Raw genomic sequence first — 12,319 nt, 5'->3', positions numbered from 1 at the left:
TGTGCCTGTTTTTCTTGACTCAGACTAACTACTTCTGCTCCACTCTGCTTGTGTGCAGCCATCAGTACATGCTGGGACTAGCAATGCGCCTGAGGGGCCGCAGGAACTGAGGCTGATACAGCTCTTCCGGGATTTGAATGCCCATTTCTCCTACTGCCGAACAGAGGGGGTCAAGACATTTTCTCTCTTGTAACGCCCACATCCACTGTTGCACAACACAGTTGCACTATGTTATCAGTTCTAACAAAAATAGATGATTTCAGGTTGGAGCTGTTCCCGTGCTACAATCCACAGCACCCTGGGCAGATCCCAAATATTATCTGATCATATTTTTTGGTAGTCTCCAACAATCTGACTCAGCTCTAAGATAATATTTAACTTCTGTAACTGAATACTGGCTTGTATTTATTAACAAGTAGAACGCGGCAACGCCTCAGTCTCACTGTACCAACCCAAGTAACCCAGTTATCAGTTTGTCTGGCTGGGTGTTGCCAAAGGGCGCGTATCAAGACAGCTCTGCAATTGGAAGTCTTTTGTTTTCCCTCTGACCCTGAGGTTTGTATGGAGACCACTCATTTTGTGTATCAGTCTTCAGCGAGTCTTTATTCTCAGAGTATCTGGCATTAAAACCTCCCAGCTAAATGCCCTCTAATCTCACAGCGCTGATAGTTGTGTGATGCCCTTGCGGTGGCTTCCCTTCTATTTTTATATCTGAAGGGCCAGTTGTTCAGAAACGTTGTCTCCACGGTGGAGAGGTTATGGACCCTGGATAAAAATGTCTGCTACTGCTGCTGCCGCCGCCCTGTGAGGTTGTGTTATTTTTAATCAGGCCTTTTCACATGTTGAGTGTATGTGCCTTGTGTATCTCTTTTATCACAAACTTTTCCAATTCCAAGGTGACTTTTCCAAGCAAATCACAACATTCCTGATTTTCCTACACAGATATGCCTTGTGCTGCATCTTGATTGGTTCAGGCTATGTCTCTCATAGGATTTAGAAAGGGTGGTGGATCAGTTCCAGAAGGAAAGTGTGACTCATATTTCGAGTATTGTCAGGCCACCTTTGAGGTTAAATCTTCCTCAAGTATACACTCGCAATTCATTTTAGAGAGGTCATGTCAGTTCTACAGATGCAATAAAGTGTCTAATGCGCAAACAGGTGGAGTGTACTAATGGAACATTTATTGATTTTTAATTAGTGTTACTGTAATATAAAATGCCTTTGGGTGCTCAGAGTCTGGTATTTATTTGTATTTTCATGTATACCAGCATCACTGTGCTATTCTAATAAGGTTATTTTACGTTTTTGATAAAGTGAGTTCTTAGTTGAGTTAGGCATTTATGTGTGTTGTCAGGGGAGGGGAGGAGGATGTCCCATACATTCAAACCCCTGACCCCCTCACCCATCGTGGTACCCGGGACATGGATGATGCGTGAAGGAATGTCGCATCTCTGGGATGCGTACAGCGAGCGCACAAGAGATGGAGCCCGGTGCTGTCGAGTGTAGGGTTAATGTCGACTGAAAGGGGCGTGGTTTGGATAAATGATAATTCACTGTAGTCAACTACACACAAAAAAAGACAACAAAAACCACAGTCCAAACAAGTATTTCTGCTGTCCACGCGGAACAGCTCTACAGCCTTCTGGAGAAAAGGGCGCTGAACGTGCGCAGCAGCTCTCCCGACTTCCACAGGAGGAAATGAGTTGGCGACGGCTGATCTGAAGGAGGTGCGACCTGAAATGACTGTTTGATCGTCCCCTCTGCCTCGCCTGCGCCGCCGAAACCGGGGAGCTGCTTTGGTGCAGGAGCAGATGAAACAAACGGAGAGACTCGATGGATAAAAGGTGAGCGGATGGGACCAACCAGCCGGAATTGTCGGTGAGGTGAAGTCATTCACGGGAGCGCAGCCCGGCCGGTTCATCAGGATTGCGACTGCCTTATGTAACTGAGTTTTGTGGAGGGATTCGCAGGCAAACTGCTGGTGGGGAGACGCAGGTAGGTCACATTAACCCTGTGCATGGACATAAATCCATGTGTAGGTTATTTTAATTTGATTAAAATTAAGCTTAGGTAAAATAGCCTACTTCTATTTTGTCTTGATTTGGCCGAGTGATCAAACGCTGATTTGTCAGCGTTTGCCAGGCATGATCGTGGAAGGCGTTACAGTTTTTTTTTGTTTTTTTTTTATTATCAAAAACGCCCTTTGCCTGTCATATTAGAGATTAATTCCTCCATCAGCAACACGATGTGCGCATGCGCTCTGAATGTTTCCAGATTAACACAAATAATGGACTGGTGATTATTGCAGTAGGCTAGGTCATGTAGGTTACAGCCACAAGAAGCTGATGCATGCTGGGGTTGCTTCTGCTTCTTTGTTAAGCGGGAGGTGTTGCTCATGAAACGTTAGTGCGGCTGCCCTGTGACTGAATAAATGACATATTTATACAGGAGTGCATTGCACAGAATAGTTGGCAAGACAGTTTTCCTTTAATTTTCAGGTTTTCAAGTTGTTTGTTATTAGAGAAAGGGCGCCCCTTAGAGAATGCACAAGTTTTTGCAGCTTTAAGACTCATTTTTTCCCCTCTTCTGTTGGGCTTTGGTTAAATTCCCTCCTTGTTTCCCTCCCGTGTAGGTGAAGGGAGAGGAGTTCTATCACAGGTTTGTCCATCCACTCAGCATGATCGGTGAAGACGCTGTCTCCTATCGCCAGTGAGTACGCTGAGATGAACGAGGGCCGCAGGCAGGGAGGAGGGGCTATCACTGTGGAGGCTGATGTCATCCTCCATGTGGTGAACCCTGACCTTGTCACGCCTTCTGATAAAGATGGGGATTTACATCCCGGTTATGTCCAAGGGTTCCTGCAGGACGACCAGGATTTCAGCCCTCCTCCAGTGTTTGAGAAGGAATACCTGTTGGATGGAAGACTGATGGAGAATAACCACATCGATTGTCAGAAAGGTAACGGCTCGTACGTCTCAGAGCTGATCAGTTTCACCTCCCCAATGATAAGGGAACTCGGATTTCCCTCCTCACGCTGACTCCGCTCTGTCCAATCACATTGCTGGCATGCAACAAAATTATGCGAGCAGTGAAACCCACAATGGCGCCAGAGCTAAAGTGTCTTACAGTGCAGATTCCTCCATAAGCTTGCCCAGCCAAGGCAAACAGGAAACTGATTGGTCTGTCCTAAAATCGAACCTCGGGGGCAGGGACAGCAGCCAGGAAGCTGAAAATACACAGTCTAAAAAAGAGCCTGATTTAGTCATCGAGGTCGGCGGGCAGACTATCAACGCTCACAAGTCTGTCCTGGCAGAGAAGAGTGACTACTTCAAAGCACGTCAATCTCGAGACATCCTGAAAGTGAAGGGCGTGAGTTACAAGACTTTGTCTACATTGATAGACTATGTTTACACTTCCCAGATGAATGTTTGCAAGGACAATGTTGTAGATGTCATTACGGGGGCTAAAATCCTCCAGATCCCCTGTGCCGTGCAGGCGGCTATGGACTCCATGTCTGCGCAAATCACTGCAGAGAACTGCTACGAGATTGTAACCATCGCCAAAAAGCAGCGACTTAGCGAGCTGAAGGAGACCGCCTACGGATTCATGAGCGACAACTTCCTCCAGATCCTCAAAGACCCCGCTGTGTACGGGCGCCTGACCGGATCTGAGCGGGATCTGATCCTGAGGAAGCGAATGGAGGGGAGGAAGACTCTGATGGTGGCGGAGATAAACGACGTGTTTGATCGTGTTGGGAGCCGGCCCCCGAGCCGCTGCAGCAGCCGACCACAGAGCCCATTGTCGGTCGGGTCTTTGGAGGAGAGTCATATGATTTACTATTTTAACGAAACTGCAAATGACTGGAGACCTCTGACTGCGATGCCTGAGGACATAAACACTAAAGGGTGTGGGATCTGTACCATGCATAACTACTTGTTTGTGGCAGGGGGTATAAAGGGGTACGGGGACAAGGGCAAGGTCTCAGACAAGGTCTTCTGTTACAACCCCATAACCAACCGCTGGACTGAGGTCAGACCTCTGAACCAGGCTCGTGCCCAGCTAAAGCTTGTGTCTATGGATGGGTACTTGTATGCCATTGGAGGGGAATGTTTGTTTACAGTAGAAAAATATGACCCTCGCATGGACCGCTGGACCACGGTGGCCCCTTTGCCCAAGGGAGCCTTCGCAGTGGCCCATGAAGCCACAACCTGCAGTGGAGAACTTTACGTTTCAGGAGGCTCTCTCTTCTACCGCCTCCTTAAGTACGACCCCAAGAGGGACGAGTGGCAGGAGTGCCCCTACAACAACAGCAGGAAGAAGTCCACTGACATGGTGGCTTTGAAGAGCTTCATTTACCGCTTCGATGTCAACCGCGAGCAGGGGATCACCGTGTTCAAGTACAACACCATAGTGAAAATGTGGCATGATTGCGCATCACAGAGGCTTGGAAGTCATTTACCCTTCAGGTGTGCTGTGATCGGGAACTGCATCTTCTGCGTGAACAAAAGCCAGACTCTTCAGTTTGTAGTGGAGGAGGAGAATGCCTACTTTGTTGAGGAGCCGCTGAGAGCGCCTCTCGAGGCAAAAGGCGTGCTTTTCCCTTTTGTTCTCACTTTGCCTGAAAAGCCCGAAAAAGTGACACAATAAACGCGTCACAGCATAACTGAAATAAGCAGAATACCTTATATACACTCTTCAGTGTCAGCTTTCTATCTCGGTGTGTCATTGCCTGCTTGCAATGGAATGTGCGTATTTGCATGGCAACTTAATGTGTCTGCAGGGTTAAGCCTTAAAAGGAAACTTTTTCTTTAAAGTTTTGAATGAATGCAACAATATTTGTATGTGACAGTAGATAATGACATGGCGAAAGTGACTGTAGCTTATTTTGAGTATTTCCTGTGTTGAGTATAGTTTGGTGCACTTCTGTAGTTAGATTAGTTAGAACATATTTACTAGTTGAGTGGTGACTTTGGTAACAAAAACAAGTGTTTTGTTGAAAGTTGTATCAAAAAAGAATGGAAGCAGTTGCAGTGCGCTTATGAACGACGCAACACAGGTTCTATGCAAATAAGACAGAACATACAGTTGGGTCTGCTGTAATGCTGTGCTATTTAATAGTTACTGTAATGGGAATCTGAAAGGAAGGAATACAGTATTCTTGGAACTGAAATGAACAATTATTTCCATTATTTTTGTGATTAATCAATTAATTATTTGGTCAACAACATGTCAGATAATGTGTAGTGAAATGTTATAATTTCCAACACCAGATGTATTCAAGTATTGTTTTATTTGACCAACAGTCCAAAATCCAAAGATATTAAGTTTACTATTATATATCATAAAAAAAAGCCTCAAATTATCATGTTTGATCAACTGTATAATTCTTAAACCACACACATATTCCCTTTGCAAAGCATTTCAACAGCATGTTATACCTACCATAATTCAGGGGACCATTTCAATTCAGTATCTTCAAGATACTAAAAACAATCTTGTCAGAAATATAAAACAAGATGCTTCAGATTTTTTAACCAACGTTGGAAACTGAACTTAGGTGTTAAAGCACATAAATAATACTTATTTTTAGATACAGAATATGTTATTTAGCTTATAGTGGATACTCACAGGTGTCACAGTTCCTACATTTAGCACATTTGCCAAAGATAAATAACAAGTCAGTCAGGCTAACATATATATATACTATCAAATCAACTCTTGACAAAGACTTTCACATCTTTTGTCGATTAAGTTCCTTGTAAAAAAAGTGTTCCTCTGACATCAGATAAACAGTCAAATAAACTAGAGCAATAGCTGTTTATGTAAGAGGAAAGCCATCATGTTTGCTGCTAACAGGCACTTTCTGGGAAGTTAAGGGAAAGAAAGCCATTCAGAATACACAAAGATTCATCTCTTATCTTTCTTTCTTTCTTTCCCTTTGTATGTGTTTAAGGAAACAGCAGCAGGTTTCTTCACTGGCTAGGTCCAGCCTGTCCTTTAGCTCAAACGTCAAATCAGATACTACCGCGCTGCAGCATGGTCAGGCCATGGCCCTTACTTCTTCCACACACAAGATATCCTGCTGTCATGACACTAACAAACCAAGCTCCTCTTGCATCAGTGTCCATTAATACCAATTTTTCTCCAAGTTTCCTTCTTTTGGACGTTTCACACTATTTGTTTGCTGCTGAATTAACAGTGGGAGTTTTGTATGGAAGCTAATGCTGATATATTCTTGGAACAAATTGCTTTTGATAATGTTTGTAGAAATGCGACAATGTGACTAGGACAAAATGGATGTGGTTTTATAAATTGGCTGGCTGTATTTTTGTGAATTTACAAATGGAGTTCGGTAGTTTTGGATCTGCTGATGTGATGGACAGTAAAGTATGCTATGCTATGCAGTGGCTTCCTGTTCAAGGCATATAGAGTGGGCTCACAAATTAGCTGTTGGATAATGTGTATCAGTCAGAACTAAGTGCTTCAAATAAAATATTTTGTGTCTGAAAATGATCTGGTTTTCTGGATATGTCTTTAGCATGTAGGGAAGTGCAGCCTTCCTTTGGCCAATCTGCCAAACATGGAAGAGAGCTGCCATCTAGTGGGTCCTTACTGCAACAGCACCCAGTGACATGAGCTGCTATTGATTCAAAACATTTAACAACAGTTCTTCCAGGCCTATAAATGTACAGTGATTATTCATATTCTTAATTCAAGGCAAATTCCATGTTAGTAGTATCTGAGTTTAGGTAAATGTGAACATTAATTTGGCAAATCCAGATTTTCATACTATTAATTTTCTTATACTAATGGATGTTATTTCAGCCAGCCCAGCTGTGAGTGTATTCAGCTCATAATTACAAGCCAATCACATGCATCACCAGTAAATCAAGAGTCAAGTAATTAATATGTGACAAAATGAAAATGCTGATGGAAGCCCATTTCCACCACCTTCATTCAGTAGTGCTTCCTGTGGTGCTCTGTGGTGCCTTTTGGGGGGAAGAGTCTTGCCCTGAAAGTGTTCCTGTGTTTGAGCAGCATGTCATAATGGATCATTATATCTCCCTTCCTTTCCCAAAGTTGTCTTTGGTCTCTTGCTTTAAAGACATCATCATTAGGTGACCTGACTGAGGGCAAGAGGAAACAACAAACTTGGTGAGTTTACTTCTTGTCCCAGACCAATTAAGGCTGTGGCAAAAAAAACACTGAGTGTCTTCAACTGAGGGCATCTTTTATTCCTCATGAATGGTAAGAAAAGTTGCACACTTTAAATCAGATTTTGGAAATTTGTGATACCTAAAAAATACTACACAAAAAATGTATTTATGTATTTACATCGATGCCTAATAAGCTCAAGTACACATTTCAACTATGTTAGAAAGTAGTCAAGTTAACTCTTTATCCTTTATATGAAATGTAACTCTCCAATATAGATTAAGACTTAAATTCACCAGCCCACATCCCAAAAGGTTTTATTGTTTTCATTTCATTGTTTCATTGTTTCATTGTTTCAACAGTTAAGTCAGAATCACATTATTTGTTTAATACAGTAAAATATACACACATTTGCCTTGGAGCATGCCAGTTTTTTTCTGTAGTGACTGTTTCTATAAGAGAACAATAGGGTTTCTGACAAGTCACACAATCAAGAGCATATACACAGATCAACATTATGACCATCTGACCAGTGTTGTATAAGAGTCCCTTTTCTGGCCAAAACAGCCCTGATCCATCAAGACATGGACTACACTAGACCTCTGAAGGTGTGCTGTGGTATCTGGCACCAAGACGTTCGCAGCAGTCCTGTAAGTTGCTAAGTAGGTCCTCCATGGATCGGACTTGTTTGTACATCCCACAGATGCTTAATTCGATTGAAATCTGGGCAATCTGAAGGCCACCTTGAACTCGTTGTTGTGTTACTCAAACCATTCCTAAACCATTTCTGTTTTGTTGTAGGGTGCATTATCCTGCTGAAAGAGGCCACTGCCATCAGGGTGGGTGTACATGGTCTGCAACAATGCTTAGGTGGGTGGTAGATGTCAAAGTAACATCCACATGAATGGCAGGACCCAAGTTTTCCCAACAAATGTTGCCCAGAGCATTACACTGTCTCCGCCGGCTTGTCTTATTCCTATAGTGCCTCCAGGTGCCATGTGTTCCCCAGGTAATCGACGCAGCCTGCACCCTGCCGACCACGCGATGTAAAAGAAAACATGGTTCATGCCCACTGTAGGTACTTTTGGCAGTGGACAGGGGTTAGCCTGGACACCCTGACTGGTCTGCGGCTACCCTACTGACACCTTTCAATCTCAACCAGCATTCAATTTTTCAACAATTTGACCAACAGTGGCTCCTCTGTTGGATCAGATCACATGGGCCAGCCTCGCATGTTCTTGTATGCTCATACACCCATATGACCAGCTCTCTGCTTTTCTGCAACATAAACAATCTTTTCCCTTGCTCTATGCTTTGCTTTCATTTAGATATTATGCTTACTGTTGTTGTTTATACTGTCCCTTTGGTGGCTCCTTGTAACACCTAAGCCATTGGGGAGCAGACATATTTGCAAGTGTAAATTAGTTCAATATGAACATAGTTGTAGTAGCAACTGTTGTAAAGGTAACATGCCTGCCCACATCGCCACAAAATTAACCACAAATTCATTTTAGAATCTTAACTGTGTAAGTGAATACCGAGATGAGGGGCTGTTTCTCTAGTAGCAACAGTAGCAGGGGTTAAGACACAGAAAACAGGTGGCTGGTATCTTCAAAACTGTGTTGAAATTTCTAAATAACAATCAGCAAATCCCATAATAAAACCCTTCTTTTTTTAACACAATACATCAAAACATAATGTCACCCCTGCCCTCATTTAGTGGTGATTAAAAAACAATGTGGCAGTCTGTTTACGACTCCTTGTCTTGCCTTGCATTTACATTAGATTATAGATTTTCTACCTGGGCTATATGCTTTAAAAATCTGACCATGTCATGGCTCTGCAGTGATGCCATCGCAGAAAGAAGTACATGACCTCTGTGGCACACACTTCCATTGAGAAATGGCGAGTATGTTGTAAATACCCCTGAATAATTTTTCCACACAATAAATGAGCCGACACAGCAGAAAGTGATTTTTTTCCTAATTTTGTTTGTGGTGCTCAGCATTAAGAAATTGCTTTGCGTCTTTCCAGAAACAATGTACTGGTTAAGGTAATGAACAGTTTTTACTGGAACTGATTGAAGTGTGTAGTCGTTTTGTGGTTTACTTATCCAGAGTAAGATGGAATGCCAAATCAATAAATTAATTCAGTCATTAATTTATGTATTAATCTAATGCAACATCACCACAAACTAAAGCCTAAAAAATACCATAGATTGAATATTTGCTTCAAAAAAGGACTGTTTATTCCAGAGTTGTTAGATTGAATTGGTTTATATTGAACAGTTGTTGCTCCCATTGCGACCTCTTTGTTTATTTCTCACTATGTTCACCCTGTCAACACTGGAGGGCAGTATGAGCATGCTGTAAAAGAATGGACATGTCACAGCTGCACCCTTTTCCATCCATGCTCCTTCTGGAGACAGACATGGGCTATAACTGGCCCACATGTAGCTTGATTTGTGGACAAATTGGGTTGTGATTCTTATGGGTCAAATCATATGATAGTGCCCTGTCACTTAAAATGTGGGCCACAACATTCAAAATTACCACATAAAACTATAAGGTTTGGTCCTGCTAAGCTAGTTTAGGTGTTCGATTGTCTGTTGTATCAAAGTGTTATTGCTTCAATTTTTAATTTGCATCGGAATATTTTTGTTTGAGGTGGAAAAATCACTGTGTATTTTTGTAAGATATGAAAAAATGGAAATGTGTTTGCTGAACCATTTTTAAATTATTCTTTTTTTTTTTTTCATTAAAAGCATAAAGGTAGATTTCTCTCAAGGCCTTTTTTATTATGATTGCCAGCTGTGGAGTCTCTCCATTATCAGAAAAGTGTAGTTTTTTCACCCTCAGAACTAAATGAGGTTGAAATTAAAATTAAATAATGCAATGTAATAAAATTAATGATTTCAATTTAGTAGTGTGTACTAATATTAATATTTTCACATAACTTCAAATGCAGCAGGTCTAGTGTAAGAATAAAGAATGTGTTGTCACAACAATGCACTCAACATAAAACCCAAACTCAAGTGCTCTCAGCCTCCTGCCATGAAGCTGGCTCCTCGGCTAGCCGTTTTTCCTCACCCAATGATTATTTTAAGTGTTTACCAGTTCCCGACCCATTTATTTATCTTACTGTTTCTTTAACGTTAAACTGACAGAAAACATTAGAAACCATTCCTAAATTCCAGGTACTCCGTTTTTGTGTGTTGCTAGCAAACTTCACAGCCAAGTTACCCTGCCTAATTGAAAAGCTCTGTGGATAGTGTAATTAACATTTCTTGTTTAATGTTAACTACTTAGTATAGAAGCTAATGTAACAGTGTACCTGACACCTGAGCCAGCTCCATTCTCTAACTTACAGGTTATGTAATATTAGGTTAGCTAAGACATGCTAACTGCAGGGCTGTTTGATGAAAAGTTAAAGTTAGCTTGGTGTTCAACAAGCATAAATGTGAAAATTGTATAATAACTTGAACTTGCAAATATTCTTGGAAGATAATACAATGGTAGCGGCTAAGATGTAGCTAGTCACTAGAGTTTATCATCTTTACAAGTGAACAAAATGGCACTTATTTTATATTATATAAGTTGTCACTTAATGTTACAGGTAAGTTAAGTGAGGGAAAATATGCAATTATTTGGCTACTGCTTTCAAAATGCTGGCGTTAGCTTAGGGTAGCTAAGTTAGAGTCAAACTGAGGTGAGAAGTTGGCATTCTTACCAGTTCAGGCAAGAGCTGAATGCACTCATTGCAGTTTGGGTAAACCAAACATCTGAACCTGCAACACACAGAGTAAAAGGTAATTGAAATGTTCTCATGAATTTTAAATGTGATGGCAGCGTACTTGCTGTAAGGGATGACGACTTGGGTGGAATTTGTTGTCATCCTTACCTGCTGCATAAAAGTTTCACCTTCAAACTTCTAATTTAGGCCAGATATTCTTTAATTGCTCATTATGACTTACCATTGAAGTGTTTCACATTTCTTTTTGCGCTGTCTCTCGTTTGCCTTGCTTTCAGATGCCCACAGGAGGTGTGGAGTGAGGCAAGGGCATGTATTTCATCAGCCACGTTTTATAGACGGATCCATCCACCAAGATCTTGTCTGATGGGGCCCTCTTTGGAGGTAAGCAGCTAGCCCCTTGCTGCAGTTGTTAGTTTTCTTATGGAATACTAATTATGTTTGCATAATTAGTTTTAGTCATTTAAATTGGGAGCTTGTTAAATCTTTCCCCCTGTTTCACCTACAGCTAAATTTAGCTAACAAGGTCTGTCTAAATCTGAATCACTTTGTTCAAAAAAATTAAGCATTAGTGGTTTAGACTTCATAGTGCAGTGTCAATTGATCTTACATCTTGAAAGAATGAAGATAAAAATTTGAAATGACTTAAAACCCGCTTATATGATAAGCTGTTGGGAATGTTTTTGTGCTCTACTGCTGGATAGCTTTGAGCAGCCTCTTTTTGTGTAATGACAAAGGGATGCTAAAAAAATGTGACATTTTGTTTTAATTTCCAGTTGATTATCTGTGATTATGTACTAAAAGAGCAAACTTGCACGTCTTTAAAGAGACAGAGTGAAAACGTAAAAGGCTGGAAATTGGAATCACCAGAAAAAAGTATGGCCTGGGGAAAAGCATCATGTAATGTGCTTTCCCGTATCCACCCCCCACTCTCTTATTTTTGCCATTTGAATATACACAGAATTATTTACACCTTCAAGGCAACTCGACTGAACTGCACATCAGTCAATTAGTAAATCAGAAATTTTCTGTGATTCCAGTTTAGCGTGGAGTCCTTGGCTCCCTCTGGTCCCCCCCTTTTAGTTTCCCATCCTGACAGTGACAAATTACTCCTCTGCTTGGCGAGATTGAAAATTAAAAGCATTTAAAGTTGCTCATGCATTTATGCTAATGAGAAATTCAGATATGATTTGCATGCGAAAGAGGCTAGTCTGAGAACTCATCATTGCCCCCCACCACCTCCAGCCCTGCATGTCTTTAGGCTCTGTATTTTTTTCTTTATATGCGAGAGCAGAAGAAAATGTAGTGTGTAAACACTCTCAAAATGTGACATTTTCTATGGCTGCATTTCTTTACATGGAATAATTTGTATTATTGCCTCTGAAAGGATCTTAGTACAGTATTTATGTTGCAA

General features: G+C 41.4%; 1 protein-coding gene and 1 long non-coding RNA gene across 2 annotated transcripts; one reads left to right on the top strand and one right to left on the bottom strand.

Annotated features, from left to right (window-relative positions):
• Window positions 1-1,333: 1,333 nt before the first annotated feature.
• Window positions 1,334-6,513, top strand: LOC119911011 (kelch repeat and BTB domain-containing protein 11). Its single transcript, XM_038729906.1, is given in 3 exon segments — window positions 1,334-1,995; window positions 2,633-3,008; window positions 3,010-6,513. Coding segments are annotated over 2 exon segments (1,923 nt in total). The 5' UTR covers window positions 1,334-1,995; window positions 2,633-2,723; the 3' UTR covers window positions 4,648-6,513.
• A 2,867-nt stretch (window positions 6,514-9,380) lies between these two features.
• Window positions 9,381-11,285, bottom strand: LOC119910360. The gene is made up of 3 exons (XR_005445619.1): window positions 11,129-11,285; window positions 10,885-10,942; window positions 9,381-9,521 (listed from the first exon to the last, which is right to left on the bottom strand). It is a non-coding gene; the product is annotated as an uncharacterized LOC119910360 (long non-coding RNA).
• Between the last annotated feature and the right edge of the window lie 1,034 nt (window positions 11,286-12,319).

Source organism: Micropterus salmoides, unplaced genomic scaffold, assembly GCF_014851395.1.
Source record: "Micropterus salmoides isolate LMB-PRFRI ecotype aquatic unplaced genomic scaffold, ASM1485139v1 Ms_hic_scaffold_19, whole genome shotgun sequence".
NCBI lineage: Eukaryota > Metazoa > Chordata > Actinopteri > Centrarchiformes > Centrarchidae > Micropterus > Micropterus salmoides.
Note: the sequence above shows the minus strand (reverse complement) of the source record. Positions and strands in the feature narration are given on the sequence as shown.